The sequence below is a fragment of the Mangifera indica genome, chromosome 13, assembly GCF_011075055.1.
Source record: "Mangifera indica cultivar Alphonso chromosome 13, CATAS_Mindica_2.1, whole genome shotgun sequence".
In the NCBI taxonomy this organism is placed as follows: Eukaryota; Viridiplantae; Streptophyta; class Magnoliopsida; order Sapindales; family Anacardiaceae; genus Mangifera; species Mangifera indica.
Window position 1 is genome coordinate 2,164,136 of NC_058149.1, and position 21,072 is coordinate 2,185,207.

Consider the following 21,072-nt stretch of genomic DNA (forward strand, 5'->3'; position numbering starts at 1 on the left):
TTGGTAAATAATAATTTAATGGGGTCTCCCAAAAGTTAACTTTTCTTGAGAAAACAAGATATTTTATTAAAAATATACATTTAATATTTTTATATTAATAAAATGATATTATATGTAATGTCTCTCTTTTACAAATTTTTTCTTTTAGAATTTATCGGTAATGAGAAAATATAAATTTTAAAATAACATTGATTTCTCTCCTTGCTAACAACTGAAAAATAATATTTGCCTTTGCAATTAGACATAAATAAATTGATATATTATTATATAATTAATTATTTTTATCTTTAATTTAAAATTATATAATTATAGTATGACACTTTATTTTATTTATATTCATTAGTATACCATAGATGCATATAACATAAAGTTTTATAGTTTATGGTAAACCCCATAGCTAATTAACCTATTACAATTTTTATTTATATCCAAATGGTTGAATAAACCCTAACCTATATATAAAATATTTTTTCTAATCATGTTATATTTTCTCAATCCTATTAATCAGTGTTTTTGGAATTAGTTGGATATCAAACTGGTAAAAGGTGTAGTCTGATCCAACTAATGATAAAAAAGTTTAATTAATGATCGAATCAGTTAACTATTTAAAAATAATAGTTAAAACAATTTTATATAATTAATAATTAAATCATTTAGTTTAATATAAACAGTTTTTGAGTAAACTGTAACCTTTTTTTTTCTAATTGGTCACGATCGGACTGATATTTTTAGACTTTGTATTCCAGAAACCCAAATACATATTTGATTTTTTATTATTTCAAAATATTATTAACATTTATGATGTAGGAAAGGAAATAAATGGAATACTTTTTGAGTCACAAATAGTAATAACTTTTTCATAAAAGAAAACGAAAATAGTAAGTGCGAGACCAATAACATGTTAAACAATTTTCTTTTTCAAAATTATAATATTTCTGTATTTGTGTATTCATTGAGGCTAAGAAATTTTGAACTATAAATATACTATATATAATTAAGGAGATGGGTAATTTCAACCAAGATAATAATGAATTTTAGATAATATTTAAAAAAAAAATGTGCAATGGCAGCAATGCTACGGGAAACCCAACATTTTATTTGAATTTTATCATTAATCACTTTCCTCAAGAAGAATATTATTATTTATATATGCTGTATACAAATATATATAATATTACTATAACAAGTAAGTCAAAATATTTACAAGCATGTTCTAAAATTTGTGACGCCTTTAATTTCTAAAAACCTCTTCGTGTTTATCCATACCTTGCCAAAATAAGTTTATATATATATTTAAATCATTTTCAACCAAAAAAAACATTTTAATAATGTACATCATTTATATATATAATATTACTTAAAAATAATAAAATTACATACATAAGTAATATATATATTATAAAAAATATTAGCTTTATCGAGATAAACAATAACGAGATAGTTCTATTCTATCATTATTAATACTTTTTTATAATTTTAGTGATTAATTATTTATATTCTTGTTAAAATAAAAAAAATTATTATTTTAATGATAAGAAAATGATTATTAAAATTTATTTTTATTATTAAAATATTTTAATGATAAAATTTTTTTTTTTATCAACTATTGTTATAATTTTTATTATTAAAAATATTAATAAAAGGAATAGGAAAAAATTTTCCTTTGTTAAAGTCTTTTTTTTTTTTTTTAAGTGTTTCTAGTTGATTCTAGAATTTACCTGCCAATCCAAGAAAATTCATTAATAAAAAAATTTGATTTGAAATCTTGTCAAGCAATATAATATAATTTGTGGTAATTATGAGAATATTATACAATTTTAAATTGTATAAAATGATATCTCTTTATATTTTTTAACTAAAAAAGTTATTAAAAATATTTTTCATATGAAAAATATATTATTAAGTCAATTACTCACGTGTCATAAATTGTGTTGGCCACAACCTAAATTTTACTATCTAAATAATTATCCACATTCTTTTAATGTTTTTCATACTAATTTTAACTTGAGTTCACATATAATAATTATTAATTAATTTTTCTTATTTATTTTAAATTTTTTGTTATTTATATTTCTTATGTAACATAATATATGAGGTTTCAATAAAATACATTATCTCTAGTGATGTTATCATACTTTTGATTATTACATATTTTTTATTTGTTAATTTTAGAACACACGTATTATTTTTAAATAAATAATTAAATCATTTTTCAATTTTTTCAAATTATTAAATAAAAAATAATTATTTTGACCTCATAAAAAGAAAATTCATTAACTAATTCAACGTTCACTCCATTCCATAAACATTTCTCACATTTTTTTAATTTAAAGCGGTTTACGTGTAACGTGGACCCAGTGAGGGGTGCAGACACTTATTAAGGACGAGGTGCCGCCCATGTTTTCGTAATTAATTGGCGGAAAAAAGAGGGGGAAATTTGTGGATAAAGTGGGTCCCATGTCATCCGGAAGTGGGTCCCAGGGGAAACGTCACGTCGATCTGTTGTGGAAAAATGATCAGAAAATGATTTATGAACACGTGGACGGTTGAGATTGAAGAACCCGAAAACTTTGGTCCTCCCAAAAGGTATCAACTTTGACACCTAATGTACGGCAGTTGCGATCCGATCGAACGTGGACCACAAAGAAGTGTCCACGTCATCGTGAACCGATTAAGGCTGGCGCTATAAATTGTATAATACAAGAATAATCGTATAAGAATTTATATTTATGTATTTATAAAATAATTAGAAATTTTGATAAGCTTTATCGGATATTTATAAATGAAGACAATGCAAAGGCTATCTGAAAGTGTGACGTGTCATGAGGGGAGTGGAGACAACAAGAACTGTTGATTTGACGTAACGGCCAAGTCAAGAGTCAAACACGTCCGTGTTTTTGGATTTGTGGATGACCTAGACACGCCATGTTCGCCTTGTAACAATCCACGTGGCATGTTCTAGAACCTTTAAGATTGCCCGTGGATCAAGTAGCTGCAACTACAACATAACAATCACAAAAAGTGTAATGTTAGACATCCGAAAGAGATACATACCATCGAAAAAAAAAAATCTTCTAATTTAGAGATATTTCCAGCTACAACCCCAACATTTTGATTATTACAATTCAAGTAAAATGTTTTCAGAACATAGCATCAAAGTCCATACTTTTTGCCAACACTAATGAAGTTTCAGGACAGTCTAATCATACTAAAATTGTCATAAATTATAAATAAAAGCTTATATATACAATTTAAAATCTTACGTAAGATAAACTAAGATAGTTTTACACTGAATAAGAAATCATATATAAATAAAATAAGAGTACAAATAGATTTTTAACATAGTTCGACTAAATAATTGGAATAATTTAAATTTATCGTGTGTTATTAATGGTAATTGAATTATGTAATTTAATTTTCTGTATCATATATTGAGTATCGTGATTTTTAAAAAATAGAAATAAAATCATTTTGATCTTAAGAAATTTTATTGTTTTGTAGAGTTTTTCTCTCTACTTCAAAAGAAATTTGAATAGCATTGAAGAACCATATCGATCAAAATTATGCTTGGATTATATCTAAATTGTTTGAACTTGAATTCAAATTCAGATATAATGATTTCGAATTCAAGTTAAAGATTAAGTTTTATTTTTGTAAAATGAGTTGACTTTAAAACGTTTTAAATATTTGAGTTTGAATCGATTTAAATTAAATTTAAAATAGAATTATTTTGAATTGAGTTTTAAGTATCAACTCATTAATTTTGAATTAAACTTAAACTTACTCAGAATCGAATCTAGCTGTCAAAACTAATATGCTTATTTCATATGACATCCATGTCTTGATTAGGGATGACAATTTGGACCCGATTTTAAGGACCCCGACCTTAAAAGGGAGGGGATTCCCTGATAAAAACAAGGAAAGGGGCAGGGATGAGAACGAAAAAAATCTCTGTAATCGGGGACAGGGATACATATGTCCCCGCCCCACCCTACCTCCTAAATCTAATATATTAATATAATAATTTCTAAACTATTAAATTCTAGACATTTTTACATTATGATTTATTAAAACTATAACTTTAATTTTACTAATTTTTGAATTATCAATTATCAGTTTTTATTAATTTCTGAACTATTAATCTAATATATTAAAAAAACCCCAGAATCTCATTATCATAAAATGCAAATACACCAAATTAATTCTATTTCAACTTCAAAACTTAGTCAGTCAATCCACCAAGTTTTACACAAAAAAAACAAATTATAAACTTGATAAAATCAATTGAAGTGAGTGAAAAGTGTTAAATTTAATGTTATTATAAAATTACCCTAAATCACATACATAAAGAGCTACTAATGAAGAGATTGATTATTGCATATTGTTAGATTTTATGAAAACTTTGTATTTGAACTAAAATAATAATGAATATTTTGTAGCTCTTGTAGCAAATGATATTTTGGGAGAATATGATTTATTTTATTTATTGAAATACATAAAGGAATTAAAATTTATATTTACGAGTATGGGGAGGGGATTTTTCCCTGCGGGAATGGGGCAAAGATGGGGAGGAGATTTTTTCCCGCAGGGACAGGAAGGGGATGGAGAGGGGATTTTCCTTCATGGGAAAAGGACGAGGATTATTTTTTATCCTCGTAACGGGACGGGCGGGTACGAGGACGGGGACAGGGACGGGGACGGGGATTGATATCCCCTCCCCGCCCCTCCCCATTGCCATCCCTAGTCTTGATTTATGGAATTGTTGTGGTCCACCAATCACGACCAATGCATGCAATTTTGGCAATTTACAACAATTAGGGGGATGTCGTAAATATTCTTGAATTGATTACCTGGTTGGTATCTAAAACCTTAGGGGGCATTTTGTTATTCCGTCATTTCAAAATTTCCAAATTAAATAAAAAAATTTATATAAGAAAGAGTCTCGCGGATATATATGAATTTTAGAGTTGTTATCCCCACACGTGGCGGCTGCGTGAAGCTGTATCCAAGTATTTTCCACCTAATGACCGAGTAATTATGGTGACAGCCGTGAATTTCCTTTTTTTTTTCTAATTATATTTCTATTTCCAATTATAAAATTATCCCTTAAAAATAAAATACATTATTTTTTTTTTAGAAAGAAACAAATTACATATTATTGAAATAGAGGGCCATTTCTTTGTTATTAAAATAAAAATTCAAAATAAGTTCGAAAGAAATAGAAGTGACCGACTATTTCGGTAGCAGGTAAATAGTTAAGAAGAATCAGACACAACGCAAAGAGAGTTTGTTTGGTTATAATTTCACTTGAAGAATAATCTACTACACTCGTTCTCATTTTAACTTGCATGAAAACAACTAGAATAAAATAACGAATCCTGACCGTCCATTTCACCTCTTCACGTAACTCGTATAAATAAATTGGCCTCACTAGTCGGTCTGCCTTGCTCGCTCGTCTTCGTTCTTATCCTCACTGGTTTCAGTTTCCATAAAAGGAGAGAGAGAGAGATAAGAAGGCTTAATTTCGTATGGAAAGAGTATCTTTATCTCCGATTTACATCACTGTAACAAGTTTTATTTTTTTATAAAATACCCCCCACCATTGAAGAAAAAACGAGCAAGCTATTGTTCTTTTCATTAACATGATATCGAGATCTTCTTTAGACTTATTGAATTTGATCTCGTTTGATGACTTCGACGTTTTGAATCGGATTCCGAGGGTGATGACGGTGCCCGGAGTTATATCTGAGTTGGAAAAAGGCGATGAAACGACAAGTCTTGTGGGGTTAAACGACGATGATATGGAGGTGGTTCAAGAGCGGAGGATCATTGTCTCAAACCAGCTTCCTTTACGTGCGTTTCGTGATGAAAACGGGAGATGGGCGTTTGAGTTTGATCCAGACAGCCTTGTTCTTCAGCTCAAAGACGGGTTCTCCCCCGACGTTGAAGTTTTATACGTCGGAGGATTGAAAGCCGAGATTGATGCCGCTGATCATGACGAGGTATCGCAAGTTTTGTTGGAGAAGTTTAAGTGTGTGCCGACGTTTTTGCCTCCGGATGTTAATAACAAGTTTTACCACGGGTTCTGTAAGCATTATCTCTGGCCTTTGTTTCACTACATGTTGCCTGTAACGCCCAGCCATGGCGCCCGTTTTGATCGAGCGGAGTGGCAGGCGTATGTGTCTGCAAACAAGGTGTTTGCTGATAAGGTGATGGAGGTGATAAACCCAGATGAGGATTATGTATGGATACATGATTATCATCTAATGGTTTTGCCTTCTTTCTTGAGAAAAAGATTTCATAGAGTTAAATTAGGATTCTTCTTGCATAGTCCATTTCCATCTTCTGAAATCTACAGGACTTTGCCCGTGAGGGATGAGATTTTGAAGTGTTTGTTGAATTGTGACTTGATTGGGTTTCATACGTTTGATTATGCAAGACATTTTTTGTCATCTTGTAGCAGAATGTTAGGCCTGAATTATGAGTCCAAAAGGGGTTACATTGGTTTGGATTATTATGGTAGAACTGTGAGTATAAAGATTTTGCCTGTTGGGATTCATATGGGGCAGCTTGAATCTGTTTTGTCTCTTGAAGAGACTGCAAATAAGGCGAAAAAATTGAGGGAAAAATATGATGGGAAAATTGTGATGTTAGGTGTGGATGATATGGATTTGTTTAAGGGGATTAGTTTGAAGTTTTCTGCAATGGGGCAACTTTTGGAGCTGCATCCTGAATTGAGAGGAAAAGTTGTTTTCATTCAGATTACAAACCCGGCTAGGAGCAGTGGGAAAGATGTGCAAGATGTTGTTGATGAAATCAGTACAGTTGCTAATGAGATTAATAAAAAGTTTGGTAAACCGGGCTATGAGCCCATTGTTATGATTCAAGGGCCTGTGAGTACGCTGGATAAGGTTACTTATTATGCAATTGCAGAGTGTTGTGTGGTGAATTGTGTGAGAGATGGGATGAATTTGGTGCCTTATAAGTATACTGTCAGTAGGCAGGGCAGCCATGTTTTGGACAAGGCCTTAGGATTTGATGAGAAGAATCCAACTCCAAAGAAGAGTGTGATAATTGTATCTGAATTCATTGGCTGCTCACCTTCTCTTAGTGGCGCTATTCGTGTCAATCCGTGGAATATTGATGCAATCGCTGATGCCATGGATTCAGCCTTGAGAATGCCAGAGACAGAGAAAAGATTGCGCCATGAGAAGCATTACAAGTACATTAGCTCTCATGATGTTGCCTATTGGGCGAGGAGTTTCGATCAAGACCTTGAAAGGGCTTGCAGAGATCATTTGTTCAAGAGGTGTTGGGGCGTTGGGTTGGGATTGGGATTCAGGATTGTTGCTTTGGGTCCGGAGTTCAGAAAGCTTGGAGTGCATCGTATTGGTGATGCATACAGGAGGACTAATAGCCGGTTGATCCTTTTGGACTATGATGGGACAGTGATGCCACAGGCTTCAGTTGACAAAAGACCAAGCAGTGAGGTGATCTCAATCTTGAATAATTTATGCAGTGATCCCAGAAATACAGTGTTTATAGTCAGTGGCAGAGGAAAGGATTCTCTCAGCAAATGGTTTTCTCCGTGTGAGAAATTGGGAATTTCAGCTGAACATGGTTACTTCCTCAGGTAATTCTTTAATTTGTTAATTTACTGGTTATATACATCATTGTCATTTCTTGTTTTGATTTCTCTTTGTTTGGATTTTTGTAGGTGGACCAGGAATGCTCCATGGGAAAGGTGCTCGTTGGCGATGGATTTCGACTGGAAGAAGATTGCAGAACCTGTGATGAAGCTTTATACTGAGACAACTGATGGCTCCTTCATTGAACATAAAGAAACTGCACTGGTGTGGCACCACCAGGATGCTGACCCTCATTTTGGTACGTGGCAGGCGAAGGAGCTTCTTGATCATTTGGAAAGTGTCCTTGCAAATGAACCTGTGGTTGTCAAGAGAGGCCAACACATTGTTGAAGTCAAGCCACAGGTATGCAATTGTTTAGATATGTCAAGTTCTAATTTTACATTTGAATTGAGGACTGAAAATGGTGAATTGCAGGGAGTAAGCAAAGGTATAGTGGTAGAAAAACTGATTTCAACTCTGCGAAGTGAGGGGAAATCTCCAGATTTTGTGCTGTGCATTGGTGATGATCGTTCAGATGAAGATATGTTTGAGAGCATTGCACTTGCTGTATCAAATCCATCCTTGCCAACCATTGCAGAAGTGTTTGCCTGCACTGTTGGTCAGAAACCGAGCATGGCGAAATATTATCTTGATGATACTTCAGAAGTTATAAACTTGCTTAAAGGCCTTTCTGAAGAGGTTGTACATAACAAGTCTGAAACTTCTCATCAGGAATTACAGGAATGACTTAATATTTTAAAATGACTATAGGAAAACAACACAATGGGGGTTTAGAGCAATTGATACAGGTAGCAATGTACATGGAAATATTACTTACTTTTACAGGTTCATCGTGAAAAAAAAAAAAATCCCAGTGGAAAATTTACAAATTACTTCATTCATATTCTTCTCTCACTGTTGAACACAGTTTTATTTTTCTTTCTTAGTTTTATGACAGGAAATTCATTAATTTCTGCATTGTGCATAGATTGTAATGAATGATAATATTCTTTCAGGACTCGCAAGTTACCTGCAACATTAACATTATTGAATTATTATGTCATCATTACTTAACATGTTTGATGGTTTTTACTGTAAATCTGGAGAATTTGAAGCCAAAAAAGTACTGTAATATTGTGATAAAGAAAGCAAAATCTTTGAAGTAATAGAATATAATCTTGAACCCTGGCAATTCGTCATATTAGAAGGGCGGCATCATTTCTGCTAAATTTAGAAGTTAAAAGGTAGGCATACCAATTGTCGTATCTGTCAGTTTGTGATTGTATGCTATTGCTATTATTCTTGTTGATGTGATTGGGAAGAAAAGGATCTAATTTTAACTTGAGAAGGCAAAAAATTGATGGAAGTTATGATTTTCTTTTTCTTTTGAAGCATTCACTGAATTGAGAAAATATCAGTGGGATAGGTATCTGGTTCTCCTATGCAATCTTTATTTTTCAGGTACTTACGGTCAAAACAATCACACCACAACTTCCCCTCTCTCCACCCATATGACTGGACAAACGCTATATCCCGACAAATTTGAGAGTGCCGGAGACCTCTCCCAAGGTTGGATTTGAGTGCCAACTATCTCCCCTAATTTCCTTCCTAGGCACCAGTTAGCCACGTAGCATTTCTTTCAATTTTTTCCCTTTAATAGTCCCCTGGTGAGTTGATAATTCACCCCTTTTTCTTGTGCATAAAAAAATTGTTCTTCCTACTCCTTTCTGGGTAAATGGTCAGTTGGTTAACAAATCTGTTATTGGTGGGAAGAGGTTTCCGGCCCTCTGGACCAATAGACTATTTCTCTATATAACACTCTCAAATTTCAAAAAATTATGTATTGTAATTCACATGATTTTGTGAAATTTAAGATCAATAAATTTCATGGGGAATTTTTGTTATGATTATTAATTATTAATTTCCTACAATATTTTGTGAGATATTGAAAAAACAAAAAAAAAAAAAAATCTGGATTTATAGGTAAACAAGCAAAAGGCAACAAAAGATCACAAAATGGAAATTAAGTAACGTTGAAAATACTAATTCTAACCTGGAAGGCAAAAAAATTAATGGAAGTTATGCTTTCCTTCTTCTATTGAACGTTCATTGGATTAAGATATAGATTAAAGAATGTTTATGGTGATTTTTATAATTAAACCATTTGCATTTTAAGTTATGCAGTTCGATTAATATATAAGCATGATATATCTCAAAATTTAACACAAATCCATACTTACATTAAGTTTTATATACCTAAATAACAATAAGTGTTTTGATTAGCCATTCTTCATTAATTCCCAAAGTTGAATCAATCTACAATATTTTAATCAAGAAGGTACAGGACAAAGGTGAATCAAGAGGAAAATTATAATGATAAAAAAATGAAATGGATTTTTTTACCCATAGCAAAAACTTGGTGTCATAGTTAATTGCCTTATTCGGTTTCAGCAATTTTTACTTGACCTCCAAACTATTTCTGAATAACATCTTCATTTAGTTTCTTTTTTTTTTTTAAAGTAAAATTTATATTAACAGAAGAACAACGAGCCTACAAATAGGCTCGGAAACAGCCTAGCTCACCGCACCTGAAAAGATAGGAAAGGAAAAAACAACTGAGGAAGCTAAAGTCCATCACTCTAGCTTGAAGACCTATCAAAATTTTTAGAATAATAAGGTTCAATAGGAGGACAATACGACTACCAGACATATCTAACTTTACAAAAGAATATGCAGATTTCTTAACAGTAGGCGCAAACGTACAAAAAAATATCTACATTAAGGAACCTAAGAGACAAGCCTACACCAAGTGTAGGAGCAGCAAAAAGACACCATGTGGAAGCTTTTATTTAAAGAGCATTTGCACACTATTGGTAAGCCCTTGAGAATAGGTTTCAAGCCATTGAAACGTGTCCTTAATCTGAAATTTAACTGAGAGTGCAACTCCACAGAAGACAGGTGAAGGCAGGAGCTGTCAAGGACTTGGAACTAGAAATAGAATTGATGGAAGATGACAGAAAGGGCCAGTTAGCTACTGGAAAGAGCTGAAGATAAATCCAGACATGGAAGAATTTGTACATCAGGAAGATAACATCTTCATTTAGTTGAACTGTTTCTCTAATAAAATCCAAAAATTTAAAAAGTTATGCAATATAATGAAAAAATTATATATTATTATTCACTTGCATGATAGTGTGAAATTTAAGATTGATCAAATTTTATTGTGACTATTACATATTAATTTCCTCCAATTTATGAGACACCAAGTAAACTAAACAGAAGAGGCTAAAGTACTATATCCCACCTAAAGTTTAATGCAAAGACAAATACACATCTACAGTAGATTAAAAACCAAATACCTATCTATAGCTAGCTTTTGTTAAAATTTTTTGTTAGAAGTAAAGGTAGAATCATCATTTTATTACTAAACCTTAAAACCCTAAAAATCTATATTATTTTCCCCCTTCGTTTGTAAAACTAACAAATTTCCCCCACCCAAAAGTTTGAAAAATTATATTTTCCCCCTAAGGTTTCATTTCTTCCCATCCATTCTCTGATGACCATTCTCCAACCAATCTCCCATTTGTTGGCGCATCCTTTAGCATCCCAAATGACGACAGATCTCGACCAAAAAAAATGTCTCTTGAGCATCTCCGTTATGTTCCTAACTGAATCAAAATGTCTCCCAAGTGTCTCTGTCACTTTCTTGGCCTAATCGAATCACATTCATGTTCATCGCCATGACAAATTCGAATTGAAACGTGACGATATGTTGCATTTGTGGCAGCTTCGTCGTCGCGTTATTGTTTGGGATGCAAGAAGGCGTGACAATAGATGGGAGATTGGCCAAAGAACAATCGCTAGATAATAGAGGGGAAGAAATGAAACCCTAGGGGAAAAATGTAACTTTTCAAACTTTTGAGTGAGGGAAAATTGTTAGTTTTTTAAACTAAAAGAGGAAATAATATAAATTTTTAGGTTTTAGTGATAAAATGATGATTTTACCCGTACCTCTTATAGAAGTTAGCTCATAGATGAGTGTTTGAATTTTTAATCTCTCACGAGTATGTATTTATCTTTGTATTAAACCTTAGGTTGGAAATAGTCCTTTGGCCAACAGAAGACTACAAAAGATCACAAAATAGAAATGGGGTAATGTTGAGAGTATACTTATAGAAATTAAACAATGGAAAGGCAAAATATTCATTTGCAGCTCATGATAATTGCAGTTGCAAAATATGGAATCCATTTAAATTCTGTCTAAAAATGATAAAGCAAAATTGCAATGCATCATAATTTGTATCACAATTTGATGAAAATTTGTTACTTTTAGGAATACATTTGGCTTTGATTTTAAAATATATTTATACATTTTGAATCAATTGTTTTGATTACTCCTTATAAAATAATTATGTTTTAGAAAAACAATATAAAGTACTTATTCTATAATCTATCACTTTAGTAAAACGTACCACGATGATAGAGAATGAGGAAGGTGAAAATGAGTGTAAATTTTAAGATACGAGATGGTATCATTATTACAATAAAATTATATGTATAATTTTGTATATAAACACTCATGTGTCATTATATGATTGGATATTATTTTATTTTTAATTTTTAATTATCAAATTAAATAATAATAAATTATTGTTTGTACATAAAATTGTATATATAACATCACATATATTATTATTATTATTATGATTCATAAGCTTAATTTAAGTTGATTAATTACTATATCCTGATAGAGAGAGTGGGCTTGCTTAAAACTTAATAATAAAATTATTAATTGTTTACCAATAATTGGTAACAATATTTGGCGTTCCCTTTTTGTTGAATTTGAAATCTTAATTATACAACATTACAATAGTTTGACATAAGATTGACAAGCTAAATAATCATCCAAATTCAAGTTGGTTCAGATAACGTTCCCCCTTACTAGGCACCCTTGGGAATGGACATAGTGTGACATTAATTTTCAGGTTAATTTCAGGTAAATAACAAAGTTCTTACTCTTGGGGAAAAAAAATATATTAAATATGAAGATTTGTGCATATTTCTGTGATGTCTTGTTAATCATAATTCATTATGTGGATAAAAATAATTTTGTAAATAACAATGCATCAACTACTAATATAAAATTTTAACATAACAAAAATAACTTTCCCTTGGTAAGTTATTTCTTTTCTCACCGTTTTGTAAAATATATTAAATATGAAGTTTAATGGATCACGGTTGTTAGAATTAGTAGCACTGTTTTTAAAATCGAATTGGATCGATCAATTCAATTAGTTGAATTGAGAATCGACTTCAAGTCTAGTTCGGTTAATATAAAAAAGTGATTTATTCATTAACTCTGTCAAACTGGATGAACCGTCTAAATCAACAGGATTAGATTTGACTAAAATTTAGGATATTTTTGAATAATTTAATTATTTTTTATTAGATTAGATGAATTTCTAAATGTTTATAAGGAAAAATAAGTTTAAAAATAAAATTAAAAAGAAAAAAAAAGTATTTGATATCTATTAAAATATCTTTTATAGATAATAATTTACAGAATTATGTTTTTTTCTGTATCATAAGATTAATTTTTTTTTATTTTAATTGTTTTATTGAAATCAAATAAATAATTGTTACTCCTTAAAAATGATATGTTTTAATCTCTATAGGTATGAATATCCTGATTTATTTTATTTCTTTATAAATTTTTAAATAAAATTTATTTATTATGATTTAATAATAAGTTGAACTAGTTGATTTCTAGTCAAATCGATTGAATCAATCGAATAATGAACTCGTGAAACAAATGATTTGATCATCGGTCTGATTTTAAAAATATTGATTAATAGTTCATTGCACCCAAATATAGTTATTAAAATATTTAAGAGTAAATTATTATTTCCCACAGATGGTTTAAGGAAACCGCAGTTCCAAAAAAAGGGTCAAACTCGAACAAGCCAAATATAAAAAGTTTGACTTGCCATTGTTGCATTAGATCGAGCAGCCATGCTACGGGCCACCATTTGGCTGAATCGAACAACCAAAATGCGGCACCTAGAGAGAGTAGGTGGGGAAAAGAAACAATAGAGAGAGAAAAAAAGAAGAAGGAGAAGGAAAGAGAAGAAAGGAGGAGAAAAAAACATAGAATAAAAGAGGAAAAAGTGAAAAAACAAAAGAAGAAACAGGAAAAAGAAAGAGAAGAAAAAATGAAAGGCAGAAAGAACAAAATGACAGGAGTAAACTGGTCAACAGCCAATTGGCCAAGGCAAAGCTTAATTAATTAATTTTTTTAATTTTAAAAAGTTAAAATAACTTTGTGCCCCTCATAATTTCAGAAAAAAGAAAGATAAAAATAAAATAATTAAAAATAATATGATATTTAATTGTTGACATGTGTCATAACCTTTTCATCAATGAAGTTATATTTTGAATGAGAAAATAAAGTTTTTGAATTAAAGAGATGAGAATGGATTATCTCAATGTTTAATTTTTAGCGAACAAATACAAAAAGAGTCCGGAAATTAGGAAAACATTTGGGTTGTAAATTATATTTAATTGTATAATAATTATGTCGTAACTTGTGTTAATGTGGTTGAAAATTGGTTAAAATTATATTTAATTAAATTATTTGACTTGATAATTATTTTTTTAAACTCTTTTAAAAGTGATTATTTTAATAATATTAACCTATTTTCACTATCATAATTATCATACAATTAAGTTAGAAAATTAAATCCAGTCAATCTAAGACAAACCACACAGATTCAAGTTTCTTTAAACATTGAAATATTAAAATTATAAAGGCCAAATAACTATTCCCACCCAAGGTTTGATACAAACCTACTTTCCACGTACTAACTATTGAAAATCTAAATAGTTATTCATTTATTAAATTTCACTGTTATTATCAAGGGTAAAATTTGTATTTATTAAAATATTTAAAAAACTAGAAATTTATCATATTCCTCCTAAAGTTTAAAAATCTAACAAATTCCCCTTACTCAAGATTTGAAAAATCAGCATTTCTCCCTAAGGTTTTTCTAGCCACCACTGCTAACGGCCGGAGACGACAACAACAGTGTTATCCCTCCCTCCCAGCTTCTCTCTCACTTTCACTCTCACTCCCACTTCATTTTCTATTGTTACTGACCAAGGAAACTAACCGATGAAGATGACATATTGTCATCTCTCAAACGACGATGATTTGTCATCTTCGTCCAAGATGAAGACGTTTCATTTTCATCTCTGATAAAGATGAATTGTTGTCTTCTTTGGGAGATAAAGAAATGTTTTCATCTCTAGCTTTCGTTAGTCGAAGTTGGCTAAGAATGGAATGAGATTGACAGAGAAGCCAGAAGAGAGAGAAAGAATGATACTGTCATCATCATCGTCATCTTCAGTAGTCGATAGTGTGCTGGAAAACCCTAGGATGAAATTAAGTTTTTCAAACTTTGGCTAGAGAGAATTTGTTAGTTTTTAAACCTAGAGGACAGAAATATGATAAATTTTTAAATTTTTAAAAAAAAATATTTTAATAAATGATAATTTTACTTATGACAATAATAGTGAATATAATAGATAAGTGAGTATTTGAATTTTTGACAGTTAGCGGGTTGACAGTTGGGTTTGCATCAAACCTTGGGTGGGAAATAATGATTTGACCAATTATAAATTCCAAACTTTAAAGTTTACTATGAAGAAAATTTTGTTTTCCTACCATTATTTCTTATATTAGTTTCCTCTAATATTTCAATATATTGGATTTTTATTAATATGAACTCCATATCAAGTTACCTATCCAAAAAACATGAAACTAAAAAAGGTATAATTTTAGGGAAATTAATTGAAATAGCCCTTTTTTTTAACCCGCCTATGCCTTCTTAGCAAACTTTTTTTTGCTCTATACCTTTCAATCCAAAACCCAAATTTTACACCTGTTATACCCTTATCACTAACCTTAGCAACCCTAACTGTCTTCATCATTGTTCATTCAAAAAACACAACCAAATTCAACCATAAAATTGAGGGTATTTTCTCCAACAAAATCATCACATTCCAAGTAAGTCTCTTTACTCAGTTTATATCAAAACATAAGAACTTTTATTCTTTTTGTGTTTTTGATAAAAATTTCAAACAAACAACAATAAAATCTTGGTGTTTTTGATAAAGTATGCTTTTTTTTTTTGTTGTACTTCCAAATTTAAATTAGCTACATTGTTAGATAGTATAAATTGTTGTTAGCATAAAAGTATAACAAGTTTAGTGTTCAAATCGAATGGAAAAGAAAACTAAGGTTTTCTTGGAAAATGGTATGAGGGTAGGCAAGTGGGTTGGCATATGTGTGTGTGGGCGTATGCATTTGGGTGGGTATGTGTGCGGGCATGTATGGGTTTGGTGGGTAGGCGTTTTGGACCAAAAATAAAAATTTCAAATTGTTAGGGTGTATTTTAATGTACAATAATCCAAGGGGTAAACATAATTTCATATGGTAATTTAATTGTTGATTCTAGGTTTTTTGTAGATACTATTGCAATTTTTGTATTCTTTTTAATTATTTAGAAATCATAAATTAATCGTGTTTCTTTCTACAATATTAGGATAAATGATTATAAAAATAGTTGAGGTAATATTTATGGTTGGATATGATGGCTAGTGAGTAATTGAAGCTGATAACACTTCGATGTATGAAGGTGGGGTTTAGAGATAAGTCATAGTTGACTCAGAAACCAATTACGACAAATTGATAGACATTATATGTTCTTGTTAGAACATTGGTAAAAGTTTTAATGATGTACACTTATTTATACAAAATACAAGTATACTAAATGATTTGTCTTATGAGGTTCGAGATAATTACGATATTTGAGTTCAAATGATGTTATCCAAGGGATAAAAAAACCAACAATAAGTCTTGTTGTGTTTATGAACCGTAAATAAATGAGAACCAACTATGAACAACAATATCCTAAAGGACAACATAGGGACCCATACGTTGGCATGGAGAATGTTAACTTTTTGGATAATATAAATTTGGAGACACAAGTCACAACCGTAAAGTGTGCCACAAAAAGATGATAGGAGGAATTTAAACTTACATGATGGTCTTAAGGTTGGTGTAGGGTTGCTTGCAATGATTTAGTATTGGGTTCAAGGTTGAATGAAATCCAAATTGATTTGAGGTGTATTTGATAGAGGTGATGAGATAGATGACATTCCTGTGGATGATACTAGGTTGGATAAAGAATAAGTTGTTGGTAGTGATCAAGAAAATGATAATAATGTGAGGGTTGGTCCTAGTGGGTTAGTTAAGGGTAGTGCAAATCATGATATTCCAATTAATCATGGGCCCACCCCTATAAATGTTTAGGTATCAGATCTATTCTGTTAGGGTCCAAAGCCTATGATGGATGTTTAGAATGAGAGTATCGATAATTTTGCTCTATTCCACGATAGGAGTTTCAAAGTGAATGATTATTTTATGAGTAAACAGTCATTAATAAATACATTTCAGAGGTATGCATTGAAAAATGATTACTAGTATAAGGAGATGCGTTCACGCAAGTCTAAGAATTGGACATCAAATGCACTCAGAGGTTCACTAGAGGAGTTTTTTCGGCTTTTACCAAAATATTCTACAACCTTGAGCAACATAACCCTGACACAATTACACATATTGAGACACGAGGATAACTAGTTCAAGTTTTTCTTTATGGCTTTAGGATGCTCAATCAAAACATTTCGGGAATATTGTCGTCTTGTGATTTATGTTGATGGAGCATTTTTGGAAGGTATGTACCTTGGGACACTTTTCATTGTTGTAGGAAGACAAGAATAAATAGATTTACTCATTGGCATTTGGTGTTGGTAGGAAGGAGAGATGGAGACGTGGACCCGTTTATGAGAGCTTTACATCAAAGCATAGTTAAGGTCCTAGGATTATCAATTATTTCAGATAGACACAATGCTATCATTGTTGTGGTAAGAATTGTGTTTCCTAAGCTTTATACTGAGACAACTGATGGCTCTTTCATTGAACATAAAGAACTGCACTGGTGTGGCACCACCAGGATGCTGACCCTCATTTTGGCACGTGCCAGGCCGAGGAGCTTCTCGATCATTTGCAAAGTGTCCTTGCAAATGAGCCTGTGGTTGTCAAAACACATTGTTGAAGTCAAGCCACAGGTATGCAAATGTTTGGATATGTCAACTTCTAAATTTACATTTGAATTGAGGACTGAAAATGGTGAATTGCAGGGAATAAGCAAAGGTATAGTGGTAGAAAAACTTATTTCAACTATGCCAAGTGAGGGGAAATCTCCAGATTTTGTGCTGTGCATTGGCGATGATAGTTCGGATGAAGATATGTTCGAGAGCATCACTCTTGCTGTATCAAATCCATCCTTGCCGGCCATTGCAGAAGTGTTTGCTGCACTGTTGGTCAGAAACCGAGCATGGCAAAATATTATTTTGATGATACTTCAGAAGTAATAAACTTGATTAAAAGCCATTCAGCAGAGGTTGTACATGACAAGTCTGAAACTTGGAATGACTTTAAAATGAATATAGGGAAAAAACATAATGGGGTTTATAGCAATTGATACAGGTAGCAATAGAATGTAATATTGAACATTGGCGTATTCCAGGAATGGCATTATCTATAATGAATTTATAAATGAAAAAGCGGGCCATTTTCCAGGTCTCTGCGGATTTTTCTCTGCTCAAGTTAGTCTAATATAAGTATTAACAAAATGGAAACTAGGTAATGGTGAAAATACACTAAGAAACTAAATAACAAAAGGGCAAAATATTCATCTGCAGCTGATGATAATAGCAGTTACAAAATATTCATATTAAATCCATTTAAGTCATAAAACTTAAATTTCGTCTCAAATGGTAAAGCAAAATTACCATGCATTGCAATTTGCGTCATAATTTGATGAAAATTTTCTACTTTTAGGAATAAATTTGGCTTCTATATATATACACATTTTTAGTACATAATTTGGGAAGACAAATGATGTGTCATCATGTGATTGATTGTTACTTTATTTTCAATTTAACTTTATGAAATTATATAATGATATATTATCCATGTATTTAAATTATATATTAAAAATGTGTATATATAGTTTTATTATATATATATATATATATATATATATATATATATATATATATATATATATATATATATATAATTTGTGTGCTCATTTGTACATTAAAAAATATATGTACACAATACAATGTTGCTCCTATCACTTTAGTGAAACATATCATGCTGAGGGAGAATGTGTTAAGGCAAAAATAAGTGTAACTTATGACATATGAGATGATATTATTATTATTATTATCATTACATAAAGTTAACTCACATCTATAAATTACTATATCCTCATAGAGAGAGGGTTTCTTAACCATTTAAAGATAAAATTATTAATTTTTGGTAACAATATTTGGCTTTCCCTTTTTGTTGAATTTGAAATCTTAATTATAAAAAATTACAATAGTTTAATTTGAGATCGATTAGCCTAACAATGATCTAAGTTCAAATTGGTTCGAATATTGTCAAACCCTGATATGCACACAGGGAATAGGTGCAACATGCCATTAATTTTCAGGTTAATTTAAGGTAAATAACAAAGATCTAACTCTCAGGGAAAATATATATTGTGTGGAAGATTTGTCTATCTTCATGTGATGTCTCTTTAATCATAATTTATTATGTGGATAAAAATAATTTTGTAAATAATAATACATCAACTACTGATCTTCTATTACATGGGCTTTGATAGAAAATTTTAATTTCAAGAAATACAGCATTTAATGTGTACATATTTTAACATTGTAAAAATAACTTTCCTATGGTAAGTTATTTATTTTCTTAACATTTTGTACAATTTATTTTGGATAATAATATAAAATAAAACTAATAATTTATAAATTTTGGCAATAGTTAAATAAAACTAATACTTTCTTATGGGAAGTATGTTTTTGAGATTAGACTAAAACTTAGATAGAAAATAATCCTTTGGCCTATGGAAAATTAAAAAGTAATAATAAGTTTATTATTAATTTTATGGAAAAATAAAAAGATAATATAGGGAATCTAAATTTATTAATTATTTATCATTATTTTTATGGGGAAAACTAAATGGTTAGTATGAAAGATTCAAAAGACATAACTAAATGGTTAGGCACGACATGACCCATTGTAGCATGAGCCATGTTGTGGGTTGATGCATATTTGATTCTATCTCCAAATTCGGGTCGCAAGCAAACCTAGGATCCATGAAGGTTGGCATTCAAGCTTTAAATAAGCCCAATCTCTCTTTTGGATATAGCCTCCTTGAATGGGTTCAAGACCCCCTAAGTAAATAAGCTACTTCCTTGGTCTAAAGAAACTCCAAGTAAAGCCTCTCCGAGAGGCGAAGCCATCTAAGAGCAACAAAGAAGCCCATTGAGCCCAAAACAATACAATTTAGTTATTCTTAAACCAAGTGGCAATTAGTTGCTAAAGTTGGAGGACATAGTCCTTAGATTTAAGGGAAAAGACAATTTTGTCTTTGTGCAAATTAATGAGGCATGAATCAATTAGGGAGTGAATGGCTTTGTTTAATTTGAGAAGTTTAGTTTATCTAAATGAGATTTTTTTTTGTTAAAATTATGTAAGCATTGCCACCAAGGTCATTCTATATAAAAACTAGACATTCCAATATAAAAGAACTTTTGGGAACTTTGTCATTTTTAATGTAAAAGCTTGAAGCTTTTACTCTTCTCAATTCCTCTATCATTATTTTGTGTTTAGGGAGAGGTGGTGTAGTTTCAAGGCTGATAGATTTAACATTTATGTCTTGGTTATGCTTGTATTTTAATTTAGTGTCATTTTAGTATGTGTATGTGAATTGTTTTCCTTGTTTTGGCAAAAAGTTGCATAAAAAATTATAGAATTACCATTATCATTTTCTTCCATTTTTATTGTCTTGTCTTGATCAATATATGTATAACACTTGATAATATGATAATTTAATATGTTATAAATATTTATGTATGAAGCTCGGCTGCATTGGAATTATATTTAGGGGTTAATTTGAAGAAATTATAAAATAATGTAATTTAGAGTAAACAGTATTTTCTAACTCTTCCTTTTTGGATTTCTTGCGCATGCATGGGATTATGTTTCATGGGTTTATATATTTTTGCAAATTGACCCTACACGAAAGTTTATGATTGTACGGGCTTTGGGTCTGTTATGACCTCCAGGTGCAGTGAGCATCCATGACCATTTTGCCCAAGTGTAATGTAAAATTGATCAATTTTATACCCGCCTCCTAATTTTAGTCAATTTAATTAATAACTCAAAGAAATTAGACAAATAATTATAATTATATATTGATACATACCAATTAACTATTATGATGACAGTCCCTGTTGTTACAGT

General features: G+C 30.8%; 1 protein-coding gene across 2 annotated transcripts; it reads left to right on the forward strand.

The window, feature by feature from the left end:
- Positions 1 to 5,433: 5,433 nt before the first annotated feature.
- On the forward strand, positions 5,434 to 17,816 carry LOC123194550 (probable alpha,alpha-trehalose-phosphate synthase [UDP-forming] 11). Of its 2 annotated transcripts, none has more exons than XM_044607794.1 (3): positions 5,434 to 7,633; positions 7,718 to 7,853; positions 17,687 to 17,816. In XM_044607794.1, the coding sequence occupies exons 1-3, from the start codon at positions 5,643 to 5,645 to the stop codon at positions 17,801 to 17,803; spliced, it is 2,244 nt and encodes a 747-aa protein (XP_044463729.1). In that variant the 5' UTR covers positions 5,434 to 5,642; the 3' UTR covers positions 17,804 to 17,816. The 2 variants fall into 2 exon arrangements, with proteins under 2 accessions (XP_044463729.1, XP_044463728.1); XM_044607793.1 differs by lacking the exon at positions 17,687 to 17,816 and adding an exon at positions 8,064 to 8,646 and having other exon boundaries at positions 5,438 to 7,633; positions 7,718 to 7,991.
- Positions 17,817 to 21,072: the final 3,256 nt, after the last annotated feature.

What these genes read in the sequence shown, in the direction of transcription:
- LOC123194550 (XM_044607793.1), top strand. Translation starts at nt 5,643, where the DNA reads ATGATATCGAGATCTTCTTTAGACTTATTGAATTTGATCTCGTTTGAT. An exon ending in GAACATGGTTACTTCCTCAG is followed by an intron (nt 7,634 to 7,717) that starts GTAATTCTTTAA and finishes GGATTTTTGTAG; the next exon opens with GTGGACCAGGAATGCTCCAT. An exon ending in TTGTTGAAGTCAAGCCACAG is followed by an intron (nt 7,992 to 8,063) that starts GTATGCAATTGT and finishes GGTGAATTGCAG; the next exon opens with GGAGTAAGCAAAGGTATAGT.